Source organism: Macaca nemestrina, chromosome 12 (assembly GCF_043159975.1).
Source record: "Macaca nemestrina isolate mMacNem1 chromosome 12, mMacNem.hap1, whole genome shotgun sequence".
Classification (NCBI taxonomy): Eukaryota; Metazoa; Chordata; class Mammalia; order Primates; family Cercopithecidae; genus Macaca; species Macaca nemestrina.
The window spans coordinates 89,759,560-89,779,343 of record NC_092136.1 but is presented as its reverse complement, the minus strand read 5'-3'; the positions used below and the strand labels follow the sequence as shown (position 1 = coordinate 89,779,343).

The window sequence follows — 19,784 nt, the reverse complement described above, 5'->3', positions numbered from 1 at the left end:
CAATTCAACAAATAAGAAAATGAGTTTTTGTTTTGTTTTGCTTGGTTTTTTTTGCATGTGTATGAACATTCAGAAGTTGATTTTAAATGTATATATGTGGTTTGGGCTCTGAAAGCATTTTTTAGCTGTGGAGTGCAAGGATCAGACCACAACACTACAGAGGAGTTAGTACTCTGTTATCAGACTCATCACCTCTATTCATACCTGAATGGCACAGATAAAAATTGTCATCATTCTGTCGGGGATGACATTGTGCAAGACAGGTGATACATTCCAGTAGAAACAGAGCATAAATATCTGTCTAGAAAAGCCCTTGATAACTTTGCATTGTTGCAAGTAGGCCATCTGAGCTCACTCAGAATATAGTGGACTTCTATTGTGCAGTAGACTCATATTCACAGGAAGTCACAAGCTTATGCATTACTCGTCACTGACCACATGAAACTCTTTCAAGATTTAAAACGTAGTGAGCTCCTTTTCAATTCTCCAAGAACATGGAAAACGTAAAGGAATCACCATTTTCTACTAAGTCAACAGGATCTTTCCTGCCCAGCCACTTCCCCACTTCATCTTCTTCCCTTTGGGTTTCTTGAGCACCACTTGAGGAGTCTCACTTGAAAACTGGATGATATTAAAGGGTATCCCTAGTAAGATAGTTAGCAGTACCTGCATCTCAGGCATGTTAGGAAACACACTATGATCTGAAGATAGCTATGTTACAATGTACTTTCAAATGTACTTTTGAAATTCAATTCTGAAGGACCTCATGGCTGCTGCATTCAGATACTTGCCGTCCAGTGTGTTGACAATGTCACGTGGAAAACTGACTTTCAAATCTTCTAACAAAAAGTTGCTCATAAAAGCATGTGACCTGGTGAGCCTGATTTGGGCTGTTTTCCCTAAGGCAGTGCTCATATCTATTTCTAGATGTTCAAGTAGCCCTTATAGCAATTTTGGTGAAAAGACTCAGCAACTGTATTCCACCAGCCACAATGTGAATCTGGACTTCACCATTGTTTGGTAGTAGGAAACTTACTCTGCACCACTCAGAATTTTGAGACGCCAAAATCTGAAGGGTGCTTGACACCAGCCTGACACATGCAAAATCCATGTAGCCATCTAGATGGGTGGGTCACTGTTTATGTCCTGGCTTTCTGAGATCCTCCATATGTGTCAGGCCTTGTGATATGAGATGAATGAAGTGCATGTTTTTGTAATCTGGTTGATGCAAGCTGATCTTTCACTAGCATCTCTAGGTCTAATAGATCATTACTGTTCTTCTGAAAATAGGATTTGGTACATCTGTATTTTGTTTTCAAATTACCTGCTATTTGTGCTGTTAGAATTTACTTTGCCTAATACAAGATATTTTTTAACATCAAATTTTGTATTTATGTTTACAAGAGGTTTGTATCAAACTAAATCCATATGCTTGGGTGAATTTACATAGGTCTAGCAAATGTTCTAGAATTAGCACATGGCAGAAGGATACATGCATACTTCTATTTGGTCAGATTAGTGGTGCCATAACAGAAATGGAAGCCTTTTTAATCAATCTTTCAAGGGTTTTTTTTCCTATGGTTTGGAATGGGAAGCATTGTGTTCATATATGTGTATTTAGATAAAGTATCTAATGTAAAGTATTTTCATTATGGTATAATAGTCCAAAAACATTTTATTTTTGCATAAATCAACCATTAAAAATAATCATAAAATAGCGAATGGAAGAAAACAATTTTATACAGTAATTACACCAATGATTGTATATTAAATTCTTTGAAACACTGCTAAACGCTAGGTGCATTTTTTATGAGAGAGTTCCAAAGATGGGTTGTTTATTTCATTTAAAATTTTATGGTTGTACATATTCAGATAAATAATGGCTGGATGGTTATTTAGCAATGATATATTTTAAAAGGGGAGTGAGACTTTACTGGCTTCTCATAGTTTCTAGATACAGAACTCCTCCTTTCCATGTTCTGAAACCTGAACCTGCCCCTGCAGCCTCATTTCCCATCAGACTGCTGTCATTCTTGTTACTTTAGCTTCAGTGGCCCTGAGCTCAACTACATTGGGCTCCTTCCACCCAGGAAGCTTTTGCATCTGCACTGTCACTGCAAGGAAACTTTTTCTCTATTTCACTTTGCCAAGTTAATGTATTCCTATCCCTCAGATCTCAGTTCTGTCATATCCTCATGAAAGCCCTGTGTGATCTAACATTCAGCACCTCTCTCCCATTACAGACCCTCAGAGCATGTATTGCTCTTTCATTGAGCTTATACTCTAATTCTAATTATATATGTACTTGTGTGATTCTTCCATTATGATACATTTCATTCACTAATCTGGGTATTCTAGTAGGACTGAAAGTGTTTATTATTGTTCACTGTAATTTGTTTCCTATTTCTGCTCTACTGTCATCAGTAAACATTTTTTGAAGAAAGAATGACAAATCTAGAATGGCTGCATGCAGTGCCTCATGCCTATAATCCCAGCACTTTGGGAGGCCGAGGAGGGTGGATCACGAGGTCAGGAGTTCAATACCAACCTGGCCAAGATGGCGAAACCCCGTTTCTCCTAAAAAGTACAAAAAAATTAGCCAGGCGTGGTGGCGGGTGCCTGCAATCCCAGCTATTCAGGAGGCTGAGGCAGATAATTGCTTGAACCAAAGAAGCGGAAGTTGCAGTGAGTCAAGGTCATGCCATTGTACTCCAGCTGGCATGACAGAGTGAGATTCTGTGTCAAAATAATAATAATAATAATAAAAAATAGTGGGAAACCATATCTGAAATTTCAGAGTTTAAAAATGGAGCAGTAAAGCAAACTTTTAAAATTGTGAGGGAATTGTTTGTGGAATAAAACATTACTTAATGAAATAATTATTTCAGATGTAATGTCTCTGAGCAAGGTATGTCAGGCCAAGGTTCTTACATTTCACTCCAGAGTCATCTAGATTCTCTTGGGCTGTAAGCCCCCATTGTCTATACTTTATAATTGCAGTCAGCCAATGTTACACCCTTCTGTGTCACCTAATCTTCCATTTCCACTTCTCTCTCCAGAAAGTAGCTAATCTCATGAAGTGGTTGTGGTCTTAGGTGAGTCTAATCATTTAAAAATCAAACTTGTCTTCCAAGATGGCCCAATAGGAACAGCTCCAATCTACAGCTCCCAGCATGAGCAACGCAGAAGACAGGTGATTTCTGCATTTCTGAATGAGGTACCAGGTTCATCTCACTGGGGCTTGTCAGACAGTGGGTGCAGTACAGTGGGTTCAGCCCACCAAGTGTGAACCTAAGCACGGCGAGGCATCGCCTCACCTGGAAAGTGCAAGGGGTCAGGGAATTCCCTTTCCTAGCCAAGGGAAACTGTGGCAGACAGGATAATCGGGTCACTCCCACCCTAATACTGTGCTTTTCCAATGGTCTTAGCAAATGGCTCACCAGGAGATTATATCCCGTGCCTGGCTCAGAGGCTGCCACACCACAGAGCCTGGCTCATTCCTAGCACAGCAGTCTGAGATGGAACTGCAAGGCAGCAGTGAGGCTGGGGGAGGGGCGCCTGCCATTACTGAGGCTTGAGTAGGTAAACAATGCAGCTGGGACCCTCCAACTGGAACTGGGTGGAGCCCACCGCAGCTCAAGAAGGCCTGCTTGCCTTTGTAGACCCCACCTCTGGGGGCTGGGCATAGCCGAACAAAAGGCAGCAGAAACCTCTGCAGACTTGAATGTCCCTGTCTGACAGCTTTGAAGAGAGTAGTGGTTCTCCCAGCATGGAGTTTTGTGATCTGAGAAGGGACAGACTGCCTCCTCAAGTGGGTTCCTGACCCCCTAGTAGCCTAACTGGGAGGGACCCCCCAGAAGGGGCAGATTGACACCTCAATGGTCAGGTACCCCTCTGAAACGAAGCTTCCATAGGAATGATCAGGCAGCAACATTTGCTGTTCAGCAATATTCGCTGTTCTGCAGCCTCCACTGCTGATACCCAGGCAAACAGGGTCTGGAGTGGATCTCCAACAAACTCCAACAGACCTGCAGCTGAGGGTCCTGACTGTTAGAATGAAAACTAACAGAAAGGACATCCATATCAAAACCCCATCTATACGTCATCATCATCAAAGACCAAAGGTAGATCAATCCACAAAGATGGGCAAAAAACAGAGCAGAAAAGCTGAAAATTTAAAAAATCAGAGCGCCTCTCACCCTCCAAAAGAACACAGCTCCTCGCCAGCAAAGGCACAAAGCTGAATGGAGAATGACTTTGACGAGTTGAGAGAAGAAGTCTTCAGACAATCAAACTTCTCCGAGCTAAAGGAGAAATTTCGAATCCATCGCAAAGAAGCTAAAAACCTTGAAAAAAGATTAGATAAATGGCTAACTAGAATAATCAGTGTAGAGAAGCCCTTAAATGACCTGATGGAGCTGAAAACCATGGCACAAGAACTACGTGATGAATGCACAAGCTTCAGTAGCCAATTCGATCAACTTGAAGAAAGGGCATCAGTGATTGAAGATCAAATGAATGAAATGAAGTGAGAAGAGAAGTTTAGAGAAAAAAGAATAAAAAGAAACGAACAAAGCCTCCCAGAAATATGGGACTATGTGAAAAAACCAGATCTACGTCTGATTGGTGATGAAAGTGATGGGGAGAAGGAACCAAGCTGGAAAACACTCTGCAGAATATTATCACGGAGAACTTCCCCAACCTAGCAAACCAGGCCAACATTCAAATTGGCTTGGCCAATTTGATGGCCAATTTGAAGGCCAACATTCAAATACAGAGAATGCCACGAACAAGAAATGGGGAAAGGATTCCCTATTTAATAAATGGTGCGGGGAAAACTGGCTAGCCATATGTAGAAAGCTGAAACTGGATCCCTTCCTTAAACCTTATACAAAAATTAAATCAAGATGGATTAAAGACTTAAATGTTAGACCTAAAACCCTGAAAACCGTAGAAGAACACCTAGGCAGTAGCATTCAGGACATAGGCATTGGCAAGTATTTCATGTCTAAAACATCAAAAGTAATGGCAACAAAAGCCAAAATTGACAAATGGGTTCTAACTAAACTAAACTAAAGTGCTTCTGCACAGCAAAAGAAACATATCATCAGAGTGAACAGGCACCCTACAGAATGGGAGAACATTTTTGCAATCTGCTCATCTGACAAAGGGCTAATTTCCAGAATCTACAAAGAACACAAACAAATTTGCAAGAAAAAAACAAACAACCCCATCAAAAAGTGGGCAAAGGAGATGAACGGAAACTTCTCAAAAGACGACATTTATGCAACAAACAGACACATGAAAAAATGCTCATCATCACTGGCCATCAGAAAAATGCAAATCAAAACCACAATGAGATACCATCTCACACCGGTTAGAATGGTGATCATTAAAAGTAAAAAAACAGCAGGTGCTGGAGAGGATGTGGAGAAATAGGAACATTTTTACACTGTTGGTGAGACTGTAAACTAGTTCAACCATTGTGGAAGACAGTGTGGCGATTCCTCAAGGATCTAGAACTAGAAATACCATTTGACACAGCCATCCCATTACTGGGGATATACCCAGAGGATTATAAATCATGCTGCTATAAGGACACATGCACACGTATGTTTATTGTGGCACTAGTCACAACAGCAAAGACTTGGAACCAACCCAAATGTCCATCAATGATAGATTGAATCAAGAAAATGTGGCACATAAACACCATGGAATATTATGCAGCCATAAAAAAGGATGAGTTCCTGTCCTTTGTAGGGACATGGAGGAAGCTGGGAACCATCATTCTCAGCAAACTATCACAAGGACAAAAAACCAAACACCACATGTACTCTCTCATAGGTGGGAATTTAACAATGAGATCACTTGGACACAGAAGGGGAACATCACACACTGGGGCCTGTCGTGGGGTGGGGGGAGCGGGGAGGGATAGCATTAGGAGATATACCTAATGTAAATGACGAGTTAATGGGTGCAGCACACCAACAAGGCACATGTATACATATGTAACAAACCTTTATGTTGTGCACATGTACCCTAGAACTTAAAGTAAAATAAAAAAAAAAAAATCAAACTTTCCAGAGAAGACATCTCCAGAGAAGACACACTGAATATGCAGCTGCTAGGCTTCAGGCACCCAAGAATTACTGCTTACCTGGATATCTGCAAATCCTCCAGATATGAGACTATTCATAGCAGATTCTAGTGTGTATCACAGTTACAATAAAGCACTTCCTCCTCACTTACTCTAATAAAAATACTTTAAACTTACTTCCCAGGGCACTTTTGTCTATACAAACACATAGCTATCCCAGCTTTCTCAGTTATTTAAAATAACATCAATATTTAAAATATCTATAATTCGAGCATTTATAATATGTTGGTTTGTGTTACATCAAGTAATTATGGTTTGTTTTATTATTGAGACAGACTGTCATTCTGTCACAGGCTGGACCGCACGGCACCACCATGGCTCACTGCAGCCTGGATCTTCTGGACTCGAACCATCCTGCTGCATCAGCCCCCTGAGTAGCTGGGAATATAGCATGTGCCGTTATGCCAGGCTGATTTCTAAAAGAAAGTTTAGTAGACATGAGGTCTCACTATGTTGCCTACACTGGTCTGGAACTCCTGGCCACAAGCCATTCTTTTTTTTTTTTTTTTTTTTTTTGAGACGGAGTTTCGTTTCGCTCTGTCGCCCAGGCTGGAGTGCAGTGGCCGGATCTCAGCTCACTGAAAGCTCCGCCTCCCGGGTTTACGCCATTCTCCTGCCTCAGCCTCCCTAGTAGTTGGGACTACAGGAGCCCGCCACCTCGCCCGGCTAGTTTTTTTTTTTTGTATTTTTTTTAGTAGAGATGGGGTTTCACCGTGTTAGCCAGGATGGTCTCGATCTCCTGACTTCGTGATCCGCCCGTCTCGGCCTCCCAAAGTGCTGGGATTACAGGCTTAAGCCACCGCGCCCGGCACCATTCTTACACCTTAGTCTCCCCATGTGCTGGGATTAGAGGTGTGGGCCACCATGCCTGGGCTCCTTTTGTATTCTACTATCTTATGCATTATTTGACATTTTGGGTCTTAAGAGTTCTAATTCCATAGTGTTCATGTAATTATGGAACCCACAAAGAGCTTACAATTGCCAATATATTATATACATGGAAGAGTCCTTTCTTAACTTCAATTTTATTATTTAAATTGGCATATATATATTAACTTGTTTCTGAGATTCATCAATTTTGTTGCATTCAGTGTTACAGGATTATTTTGCACCAATAATAATAAATACACCAAATTTATTTAGCTATTCTACTGTTGAAGAATATTTTGGCTCTAACTTGGAGCTACTATAAAAATTGATGCAGTGAACAATATTGTGTATGCTGAAGTACATGTAGGCAATCAGTTGACTATATTTTAGAATTAGAATATCTAGCCCATAAGAAATGCTAATAGTCAGTTTCCCAAAAAGAATTTCCATTTACGTCTCCCCAGTCATGAATAAATTTCATTTATTCTGCATCTTTGACTACACACAATATTATGTGACTTCAAATTTTGGTATTTTTTTTATGGGGGCCTGTGTTACAACTGGTGGATTAATTCTTAATTTTGTAAGACTAATGAAAGTGAGCACTTTTTTATATTTGGCTAGTTATTTATGTATCCAGTTCTGTAATGGGTCTGTTCAGATATTTTACCCCATCTTCTATTGAGTTCACTGTCTTTTATTTATTACATTTTAAGTATTCATCATGCATATGTATTATATTTTATTTTATGTATGTTGGGGTGAATATCTTTCTCCACTACTAGTTTGCGTAATGTTTTTTGAAACACAGAAGTCATCATTATCAATATAAATGAATGAATTGTTTTAATTATTAATTTGTGCCCTGGTTAAGAAATCCTTATGAGAATATTGTATCAGATTCCCCTTCCTTTCAGGACTTGAATCTATCTGGAAATGAGTGTGTATGCTTTGAGGTAGGGGTCAATATTTAGTCACATTTTTCCAATATTTAATTAATCCAGCATTGGTCTGATCACCTTGGGTATTTCAATGTAGAAGAGCACACTAATAATGAAGGATTATTTACATCTGTAGTGAGAATTGCAAAATGAAGCCGAACATAGAAGGTCAAATAATAGTATCTCAAAGGATAGATTAATACAATGAATCATGATGGATAAGTGTAATATAGTCAGATAAAAAGGAAGAAAAACATATCCCAGTTATCATTCAGACTTCACTCCAAGTTTCTTTGCATGAAGCACAAGATCCTGACTGTCTTCCATTGATTTCTACTTCATTCAGACATGTTTGTCATCTATTATTTCACTCAGTGACAGTCAGAAATAAAGAAAAAAAAAAAAGAGAATATACTGTATGCCATGGTCATGAATAATGATTTTTCAAAAATTAGTTAATAAAGAACCAATACATATACTTTTAGTGTTTTCAGCATATTTAATAGTAACACAATAAATGAGTTTTGATAACATTAGAAGGTAGTTCAAGACATAAAATAGAGCCTATTTGTCGTGTATGTTAAGGCACAAGGAAGAGGATTTCGTGGAATAAAGGGATTCCCACAGCATGTGAACACGTTCCAGATTTGTCTCTGATCAGAAGTGAATACAGCAAAAGATAGGTCTGAGAGGAGGTGAGAAAGAGCAATTAGGGATGGTGTATATTAGGGAGCTTTGATTAACATCAACAAAGCTCACAGTCTTAGCCTCATAATCCAGGAATAATCCTACTTGGCTGGTAGGTCTTGGGATATATTGCAGCATAAGTGGGGAGGTGGTAAAGAGACGGCATTGAATGTCATTCTTAACACACCCAAGAAGAAAGAGTCCCTCCTCTCCATCTATCTTCTCATTCTGATTCTTCTCTTTCCAATATGTATTACAGACACCAAAAGCCCAGTTCCAAGAGTCCCCCACATGGAACTCCCAGTAATATTTGCCGGAGGTGAAAGTCTGAGCACCCCATGCAAGAAAACTTCTAGGTGTTGCAGTGATATAGGGCACATCTTGATGGTCACATTCAATACACATGCTTCTCAAAATTTCATATCGAAAGATATGACTGTTGGCCTCTTCATGATGTAGAGTAATATGCACTGCAAAAAATAAAAAAAGAAAAAACATGCATAGACACGTGTAAATTAGAAAAAAATAATTGTTCTATCAAGAAGTTACTTTACCAGGAAATGTAAAGTCAGAAAGACAGTTTTGCTTGTAACTTCCAGTAACGTATAGAGATGATTAATATTATATACAGGACAAACCAAACCCTAACCACAGATATGAAATTTTTTTGAAAACTTCTATATTGAGAGCCAAATGTGAGACCAACTTCTTTCAATCCAATTTTCAAAGTAAAATGTACACATTATATGCCCTAAATGCTGTACTGTTATCAAGATTTTTATTTAGAAATGTTCCTTATTCTTAAAAGCTAATGCTATCACTTTGGAAAGAATGTGAAGATTTTCACTTACTCAAGAACTGCTCTAGATATCTGGATAAAAATGTATATGTGCATGTTATAAGTGATAATTTAAAGCAGATTTCTGCAAAATCTTTGACCAGTCTCTCTGTGGTCCTCCATGCTAGCTCTGGACTGAAGCTGGATTTTAGAATTAACGTGTAGCTCCTCATATTGCAATTAAATTGAACTTATTTTCATTTGTAATTTTACTTGTATTCACAAAATGATTTCCTCCTTTTATTTTTACCCATTAATTCAAATGTTTGCAATATATGAATATATACCCATTTAAAAAATACAAAACCCCCAAGAATCTCCAGTAAACTATATTCCCTCAAAGAACAGTCTTAGCAGTTCCAACAAATACACTAAAGAAATGTACAACTTTTTATTTAACATTAAATAATTCACCTGCATTCTGAGCATTATTTCTTTTGCTCCTTTTTGAAATTTGCTACCCTACACCTTTTTCCCATTACATAACTCAATACATATTATGCCAGAGAGTATTGCTTTTCACTATCTTTCAAACTTAATGCTATAAATGTGACTATAAATAGACACAGACACCAAAGGGGTGCATGGTTATATTGTTCACTTATGTCTTAAAAGAAGTAAAATATTTGGTAAGGGATGAAATATTACCTATGTGATCCTAACAATAATAATATTTAGATAAAGTGGGAGTGCTGCCTGTGGGTGGAGACTTACCTCGGAATTGGTTGAGCCTGTCCATCAGTCCAGCGATGGGCCCTGAGCTTAGCTCTAGATTCAGAGGCTGGGGCTTATGCAGCAGCACGGACTCACTCCTGCAAGGAAAAACCTGCAGTTACAACATCTACAACCATAAAATAAATAAGAATCACTATTTGTATGTAAAGGACATTTCATGAGAATCCTTTGAATCTACACATTTGGTAATTCAAAAATTATTACTTCCTTTTTTGAAATTAATTCTTATTTAGAGTTCCTAAATTTTAAAGCACGATGGAAGAGTCTAAGTCAGAATTCAATCTGATCCTTCTTTTTTCGCCCCAAATGTGTAAGTTGCCCTCAGCCTTATGGCCTTGATAATATTTAGAATTGAAATTCCGAGTTCCACTTCTTGGCAGACTCCCCGGACATCTTTGAAACAGCAGGGTTCTGGGGAGACTGCTGCATCCACTGCTTCCTTTTCAACATAAAGGCTGTGAAACTTGTTCTAGGCAGGGAGATCTGCCTTTTAGCAAAGAGCTTCCCTAGAGACTTACACACTTCTAACACTCCACAGTTTTTTTCAATCTATTTTTCAGAACTCTTAACTGATTTGTATATATGTATAAAAAACAACACATCAACACATTTTCACTGCTAAAATACTTCCCTCTCTTCTTTCCTGCTTCCTCTGGTGACTTTCTTACCATCCACGAAACAAAACTCTATCTTTCACCTATGCAGGATTTTAAGCAATAAAACAAAATCAGGAATAAAAATGTTTGTTTTAGTTCACTCTTCTTGTATTCATTTATTTACTTTTTGGCCTTGTCTTTTAAGTTGTGGGAACAAAAGTAGCTGCCAAAAAAAGTGATATCAATATCTTAATTATTTATGCCATGACCTTACTAGAGCCTTCTTTGATATTTGTGGAATCTGAAAGAACATATGCTATAATGTAGGTACACACTCACCTGTGTAATATGTCTCCAAAACCCTGTAAAAAAAAATAAGAAAGATTCAGTGCATTTCACAAGATGCATCTTTCACTAACTTCAATGTGAGATTTGTATTCAGATTTGTATTTGTATTCAGTTTCTGAAGATACTATTCTCCTACCATATGCTTCTGGAAAGCATTTTCTGTTTTTTCTGTAATGAAAAACCCAGTCAGTTGTATTGTCATTAATTCACGTCCTGGGAAAGTCTGAGTCTTGAAGACATTCTATAAATAAGTGAAGGGAGAAGAGGCCCAGAGGGTCCATGCTCTGTGGTAACCGCGAAAAACCTACTCAGTCATCTTTAGCTGAGCCAGTTACCCAAATGAGTGGACCCAAATGAGTGGAATGTGTTTTTGGAAACATATCATGGAAATAAAGGTAGGGAGATGGATTTCAGCCTTGAGGAAAATACTTATACATGTGAATATTCAAAAACCTGAACCACATTGTGGGTTCGTACCTGAAGTAGCTCCACATCTGGTTTATGACACATTTCCTTCAGCTCCTCATATATTCCTCTTAAAATCTCCCTCCTATGAGCCATTTTGGCTTTACTTAAATGAAGTTGATGAAAAATATCTTTCCCCTTCTTTTTCAGCATCTCCAAATTATGTTTTTCTTCTTCATGGTGAAGTGCAGGCATCTTCTGATACTCAGCTCTAACTGCTTCTAACCTTAAATTCACATAATCCTGCAATGATAATGGGTTAATCAAAAGAGAAATGTATTTATCTATCTCCTATGAAATCTCAGTGATTCCTTTTGTCTCTCGAACATCCAAGAGTTTAAACCTGAGTCTTGCCAGTTCTTAGAATCCACAAAATTTTGCTCCTTTCCTTTCTTTCTGCATAAAGATCAACATAGATGTATCTGCCCAATTACATTAAATTTATTCAAGATAATGTGTTTTCTAAGATAGTTGGAAATAAACACACATACACACACACAATTTGAATTTCGCTATTCCAGCCCATATTATGGAAAAGTAAGAACAGTTCATGCTTAAGAGTTGGAGTATACAGCTATTGTTACTAGAAAGGAAATAATTATTTTCTGTCTCATTGACACATGCAAGTTGCTTAAACTCAGTCTATGTGAAATGACCTTAGACTAGCATGTCCAGCTACATGCATTTCACCCAGCGAAACCTATCCTAATAAGGTTGCATTTATGATTTGGCCATTTTTGTCTCTCTGAATTAATTTCCTTCCATTCTTTCTCTAACTCATCCCAATCTGAAACATAGACTTCTCTGTGGTTCCTCAGGCCTCCAAATATACACAGACTCAAAATTACTGCATATGCTCTTCTCTCCAACTAGGATTATATAGATACACACAAACACACACACACATACATACATATACATATATACACACTCATGGTCCACATATATATCCCTACACACATCTCTGTTCCCTCTCCTCTTCAAAACTTTGTTTCAATTTGAATTTTTCAGTGAGGCATTTTTCTGACCACCCTTTTTAAAATTCAGACACTCATCTCCAGTTTCTGGCCTGTATTGTCCTTTTCTACTTCCCTGTTTGATTATTCTCCAACAAAAAACCTACAACGCTCAAGTACATCATGCATTGCATATATTTGCATATTGACCATTTGACTCTCTTATTTGGATTGTATGATCTGTGAGTACAAAAGTGCTTCTTTTCTTCTTTGCTAGTATATTTTCTAATTTAATATTCAACATAGACTACGTTCTCATGAAATCCTTTTCAACAAACTAATATTAGCTATCATACCCTCAAAGTATATATCCACAAAGAGAAAATTATTTATAATATTTTTCTGAAGTCCTCAGAGTTCTCCGTATATTTAGATACTGGTTCCCTCAAGACACAAATCTGTGTTTCTCACCACTTTTCTCATCATATGTTATGTATTATTCAATATTAATTAGTTGAGATTCCTAATTTCATGGTTTCCCTAGATTTCCCCTGTCACTTTCTGCCTAAAATTTTCCATACAATTCCACATACTACTTGTTCACCAGCATTCAGATTAATGCTGACCCAGCCTCAGAAGGTTCACTTGAGCTTTCCATGACTGCCAAATAAATCTTGTGCCCAGCATTTATCCAACCAGCACCTATAGAATGCTGTGAGATGTATCTCGGTTTCTTGTATCTCTTGGTGTATAGCTACAGGTTTGTAAGGAAACAAACCAGCATGCTTTGGGTGACATCAGTGGTTTTCTTAGAAATCCTACCTAATAAGCATACTGTTCTATATAAGAAATGAGGCCACTTTTTCTCAATGTTTTCTTTTTTCTTTTCTTTTTTTTTTTCTGAATCCCAGAAACAATACAGTTTGCTATCAAGTTCCTATTTTGAGAGTCACCCATTTGCCCACCATAAGCTCCTGGAGAAGGGAGAGTAGTAAAGGACTAACCTTCCAGTATTTGGTTCTGGTGGTTTCCATGTTCAGGTTTCTGTGATTTTCACAAGCTTCTTCCCATAAAGACTGCATTTTCTTTAAAAGCTTCTCCTGCAAAAGAGCCATAAACTGAAGCACCAGTGCAGACTGTGACACAGGGAGGGGGCCCAGAATAAGAGACAAATAAGCTCCTAGTAGTAAATGGCATTTCCTTCGTTTCCCTTCATGTTTGTCAAAGCCCAGAGGTTTGAAGCTAAGAAAGCCCAAACAGAGCTGCTTAAAGGGAGGAGGAGTTGGCTTGATCCAATCTCCAAGAAAATAGACCCACAGGAATTTCATGTGTCCTTTATAGAAGTAGATGTTCAGAGGCATCACTTACCCGGTGTTCCTCAGCAGCCCACTCAATGGGACAGTGTTTATGATCCCGGTGCTTCTGAGAGCTGGAGCACAGCAAACAGAGCAGGCTCCTGTCCACTTCACAGAACATCTTCTTTGTCTCCCTGTGAGTGCCACACATTTGCTCCTCAGAGCTCAGGAATTGCCAGAGACTGGCTTTTCTGGCAAGGGAAGCCATCTTCTTCAAATGAATGTTGGTTTCAAGGTTTCTCTGCCTTGTTGACTTTCTGCATTCAGAGCACTGAACAAGAAGTGGGATATCTTGCCAGTTGAGGTAGAAACAGGGCCTGCAAAAGCTGTGCCCACAGTCTATGGTGACTGGGTCTATGAAGTAGTTCATGCAGATGGGGCAGGTGAGCTCCCTCTGGAAGACTTGCAAGATTCCAGAACTCATGTTTCTGGGGAAGAAAGAGAAACGTGTCATTTTGGGGCCTGGGTTGATGAAAGGCTTCTAAACATGTGGAGATATGTGATAGCTCTAGTTTCTTCTCTTGTCAATGTTCATTAAAATACCACAAACTCTTTCTTCTGTTACAAACTTAAAAATTCACACACAGAGGGATTCTCCCAGATTTAGAGTAGATATTACTAACTAGATGACTCACAGTCGCTTCTGCTCCTAGTTCCTGTCTGTAACATAATACTAATCTATTCAATTACCAATTTTCTGAATGTGGATCTGGAAATTGGGTTTTGATTCTAAGTGGTCAGAATAAATCGTAGTTTTCCCTATTCTTCTTTCAAATAACTGATGAATGACTATGAGAGAGTGGGAAAAAACTACCTGGGCCCAAGAATATGAGAAGATAGCCAGAGTGTTCTGTGACATATTTTTAGAGAGGGACGCAAAAGCCGGGCAGTAAACCACTATGGCACAAGTTTACCTACGTAACAAGTCTGTATGTCCTGCACAGTTATCCCAGGACTTAAAATTAAATTAAATTACATTAAAAACAAAAACCCAAATCAAAACAAAATAAAAAAAAAATCCAACCAACCAACCAAATAAAGGAAAAGACTACAATTAAACCAATCAAGGTTTACTAGTAGAGAAAAGAAACATTATTAAAGATATCTGGTCTTTTTCTTTTCCTGCGGATTAAATTAACTTCCCCTAGGGCTGCAGAAACTCTGAACTAACATATAGGAGCTTTTTGTTAGACTCAGAGAGGTGTAATTATATTTCCATGGTGTGATGGTGAATTTTAGGTATCAGTCTGACTGGATTAACCAATACCTATAGAACAGGTGAAGCACTGTTTCTGGGTGAGTCTGTGAAGGTGTTTCTAGAGGAGAGAGACATGTGAGTTGGTGAGTTGAGTGGGAACCTCATCCCTCAATGTGTGTAGGCACCATCTAATAGGCTGGTAGCTCAGATATAAAGAAAAAAGCGGAGAAAAGGCAATTTCCTCCGTCTCTCTCCTGAAACTGGTCCTGAGGCTTTCAGACTTGAGCTTAGCCAGTATACCAGTATCCTCAGGACGCCAGCTTAAAGACAGCCTATATTGGAACTCCCAGACTCCATAATCAAGCAAATTAATTTTCCTGATGAATTCTACCCCATGTAGAATCATGTATAGCTTGTGCACGATGTATGTTCTGAGAAATGTGTCAGGTGTTTTTAGTTTTTTTTTTTTTTTTTTTGACAGTGTTTCCCTCTGTCACACAGGCTGAAGTTCAGTGCCATGATCTCGGCTCATTGCAACCTCCACCTGCAGGGTCAAAGTGATTCTCCTGCCTCAAGTTCCCGAGCACCTGGGATTACAGGAACGTGATACTAGGCCTGACTAATTTTTGTAATTTTTTAGTAGAGACGGGGTTTTGCCATCTTGGCCAGGCTGCACTTGAACTCTTGGTCTCAAGTGATCTGTCTGCCTTGGCCTTCCAAAGTGCTGGAATTACAGGCATGAGCCACAGTGCCCAGCCAGGCGGTTTTATTGTTTTAATATGATAGAATATACTACACAAACCTAGACGCTATAGCCTACTACACACCTATGGTATACACTATAGCTTATAGTTCCTACAATAGGCTACAAACCTGTACAGTATGTTCTGTATTGCATATGGTAGGCAATTGTAACACAATGATAACTATTTGTGTATCCAAACATATTTAAATACAGAAAAAGTACAGTAAACATATTGGTATTATAATCTTATGGGACCGCCATATGTGGTTTGTGGTTGACTCAAATGGCCTATTAATATATCTGCACACATATATATAAACATCCTATGGTTCTGTCTGGAGAACCCTGACTAGTATAAAAACTATAATCTTTGTTTTGGCAATTTTAAGTCCTTTACGCTGCTTTGTTTGATATCACTTCTGAATTTAAGTGAAAGAAATGAAAAATCTTAGAATTGCAAATATTTTCCAGAGCTCATCTAAGACATTTTAAGAAATTTTTCACAGTTTGATAAGATTAAGACTCAAGTGAGATGACAATCACAATCACATATCAAATTAGGTCTCATAAATTTATTTGGTCGAAAAATTGTGTTTTGATTTCTAAAGTAGGATATTTTGGGGAGCTTTCTCATTGTCTTGGTTTCACTATTTTGCATCGCTCATCATTACCTTACTAATTAAAAGTCATGTCTAAAACCTGAATGTTATGAAAGCACATAACTTACATCATTCATTAGTGTATTCTCAATTGAATTCAACAATATTAATACACTTATTACAAACATATACAAACACCTATGTGTACATATATGTATCAATTACATATATTCATTATGCATACATATCTGTTGCAGTAAACATTAGTTAAAGTTTTTCAAAACTATATTAGACAATCATAGAAAACACAAAATAACAATTTATATCCTCACAATTGATAAAATCTATGGTAACAACAGGAGTTACAAATGGTATCATTGTGTAGATTTAAGAAAATGAGATATTTTAACACTCATTTATTATTGTGTAAAGGAAAGATGATATAATTTTATCAATATGTTTCACTCACCCTGGAGTTCTTTTAATGGTTCCCACAACGATTCTTCCAAAATAATTTTGTTAAGTACTCCTCCAGGTCAGAAGCTCATTCACCGCAGTACTGAATTTCAGAGGTCACCAAAATGCAGTTCCAAGTGCTGTCCTTCTCCTTCGGAGAAAACTGAACTTGTCTCTTCTGCCTCCTTTTATAAGAATCTGTGAAGACCACACCCACCTCTTTAAGGGTATTTAGAGCATTCCGAAAGGTGGAGACAAAGATGATTAGGTTTATGCAGCATTTAGAACACACCTTTGCAGCTCTGATTAAATTATTGTCACACTTTCATTCTGAAAACCAGTGCCTGAATGAATCATATGTAACATAAATCCTGTCAGAGTAGACCTAGGCTAGAAATTAACTAAGATGCATTTTATACTGTTTATTGGGTTTCTTCCATGATATAGGCATTCCTCTAACTGCACATTTACTTATTCTAGAGAAAGGGTCTCCTTCTGGAGTGCAGTGGCATAATCGCAGCTCCCTGCAGCCTTGAATTCCAAGTAATCCTCCTGCTTCAGCCTCCCAAGTAGCTAAGACTTTAGGCTGACACTATATAACCTGGCTAATTTTTTTTTTTTTTTGAAATTTTTGGTAAAGTCAGTGTATGACTCTGTAGCACAGGCTGTTCTCCAACTGCGGGTTTCAAGTGGTCCTCCGGTCTCAGCCTTCCGAAGTGCTAGGAGTACAGGTATAAACCACCTCATCCAGCTTAAATACTGCTTTAGTACATTTATAGGATATTTCCAGAGAAGTCCAACAGAAGATAAAACTTTCCTTTTTGTTTTCTGTTTTCTACGACTCTAAAAGAAATCACTGATTAACCAAATAAACCCACTAACTTGGGGTCTCTCATTGAATTTACAAAACTTCGCCAGTGTCACGGGTGAAAGATGAGTTATTATTTTAACGCTTTTCTCTACATAGTGCATGATGTCCTGCAATGACTATGAGTGCACCACAGGAATTATTTTGGGGATTATAAATAACTTTTAGGATATAGGCAAATTCACAAATACAGAATCCAAAAGATAGGCATGAACTATATTTTTCTTTCTGTACCAAATCTTTTTGTAGTTATATGAAAATTATTTTTTTTTTAAAGAAAGATTTCGGAAGTGACTACTCAAATACCTTCTGACAGAGGAATTCTTTGTCAATGGTCCAGAAGATTTATGGTCAAGACTATCAAAACTGTGAAGACAAATCTATCAGACCCATGACTGCCAAGGTTCAAAGACAAAAGCAGAAGCCATAAGATATGTGTATAGTTAGGGAGATTCACATATGAATTAAGTGCAAGGAATTGGCTTACAAACAGTGGGGGCTGTTTAAGCAAATGTGAGATCCTTGGTACAGTCCGTCAGGAAAAGAAATCCCCGCTGCCTGGATCCCAGTGGTCATGAATCAAAGCTTTGGTTTAAAGTCAATAGGGGGCAATTGGAAGATTAGAGTCCCATTTGCTGTTTAAAATGTTTTTCAAGAGATGCCCATGTCTTTCTTTAAAGGACTTTCACAGATGAAGTCAGGCTTGCTTGGGCACACTTCCTAGTCACAGGATTAAGACCTTTGCTTGCACCTGCGAAATGCCTTCCCAGCAGTTTCCTAAGTAAGTGTTTCGTTGAAGAATAAGAAGGTATGTCTATGCCACAAAATGGCTACTGCCCTCATTTCCCTCTTTGTACGTGCATGTACTCAAGTTGACCCATCATAAAATCATCCAGAGTTTATATTTCATTAAATGCAAGAAATTGAACAGTAGATTTTCTTGTTCTATTGTGAGCTTACTGTCCAAGACCACCAACTGACTGACCACCCTCTATATCCATTCTGTACCTCAATAAATCTAAGTAACTAATCCACGTGTCCACACAGAAGTAAGATCTGCGCTGGTTGTGTGTGGGGGCCCTGTTGGCTCAGTCCTGGACTCCCGAGTGGGAAACTTGTGAAACCCTCAGGTTATGGACTGGATCCTGCCGACATTCTCTGCTGAGATTCTGGAGCTCCGTGGCGGGGCCCTGGTTCTCCATTACAAGGTCTGATGACGCTGTTTATCAGGAAGGAATTGGGGCAAGGAGAGAAGGGAAGGGAGGGTAGCTTCTGCTTTTATTTCAACCACTTTTTGCACCACATCATTCACTTATTCATTCAAACACTCAGCTTTAGGCAGGTGAAGCCTAGAGCACTGCAAATTAGGAGGTTTCCATTACAGACCTACCTCTGTCTACTGTGGCATTATCAAGGAAACAACCTGTTTTCCTACTTGAGTCTCAGACCATGAAACAAACACAAGAAAGTAATTCCCTTTAGATTGGCATTTTGTAGGTTCCAAAAGTCCTAACCAATCCAGAAGAGAGAGTAGAGATGGGTATAGGCAGGAACAATCCATGATGTAAATAATGGACACTCCAGCGAATTTGGAATACTTCTTCATTTTCCAGTGCTTCTCCTTTTAATAAAAAAGATAGTTTTTTGTACATAAGACTGTTTTCATTCTGGCATCTGAAACCTATGTCTACCACAAAGTTTTCTGTTGAATTACAAATCTATTTTTCAGAATCTGGTAATAGAGTGTTTTTTTTCATCTGAGTTCTAAAACTTATTGCAAAATCTTTATATGAAATTTGGTGATCTATTTCTGCTTCCTTAACATATGTAGAAATCTGACTTTATTTAATTCTGGAAATTTTAAAGTTTTTATAAAAATGCCATTCTATGATAAATACCATTTAAAACCGAGTAAATATAACTCCTTTGACATTTTGTTTGTTTTATTTGCTCACATGGAGAGAATTCTG

At 38.3% G+C, this 19,784-nt stretch overlaps 1 protein-coding gene across 1 annotated transcript; it reads right to left on the bottom strand.

Moving 5' to 3' along the window:
• Positions 1-8,145: 8,145 nt before the first annotated feature.
• LOC105484374 (putative tripartite motif-containing protein 49B) lies at positions 8,146-18,438 on the bottom strand. The gene is made up of 9 exons (XM_011745911.1): positions 18,306-18,438; positions 18,049-18,053; positions 16,960-17,144; positions 13,962-14,376; positions 13,598-13,693; positions 11,650-11,880; positions 11,164-11,186; positions 10,208-10,305; positions 8,146-9,125 (listed from the first exon to the last, which is right to left on the bottom strand). The coding sequence occupies exons 4-9, from the start codon at positions 14,370-14,372 to the stop codon at positions 8,626-8,628; spliced, it is 1,359 nt and encodes a 452-aa protein (XP_011744213.1). The 5' UTR covers positions 14,373-14,376; positions 16,960-17,144; positions 18,049-18,053; positions 18,306-18,438; the 3' UTR covers positions 8,146-8,625.
• Positions 18,439-19,784: the final 1,346 nt, after the last annotated feature.

Bases quoted from the DNA above. Each gene is read 5' to 3' on its own strand.
- LOC105484374 (XM_011745911.1), bottom strand. From the start codon at position 14,372: ATGAGTTCTGGAATCTTGCAAGTCTTCCAGAGGGAGCTCACCTGCCCC. The intron at 11,187-11,649 runs GTACGAACCCAC...TTTTTTTTACAG, and splicing joins CAGATGTGGAGCTACTTCAG to GGTTTTGGAGACATATTACA. The intron at 9,126-10,207 runs GTAAGTCTCCAC...TATTTTTTGCAG, and splicing joins CAGGCTCAACCAATTCCGAG to TGCATATTACTCTACATCAT.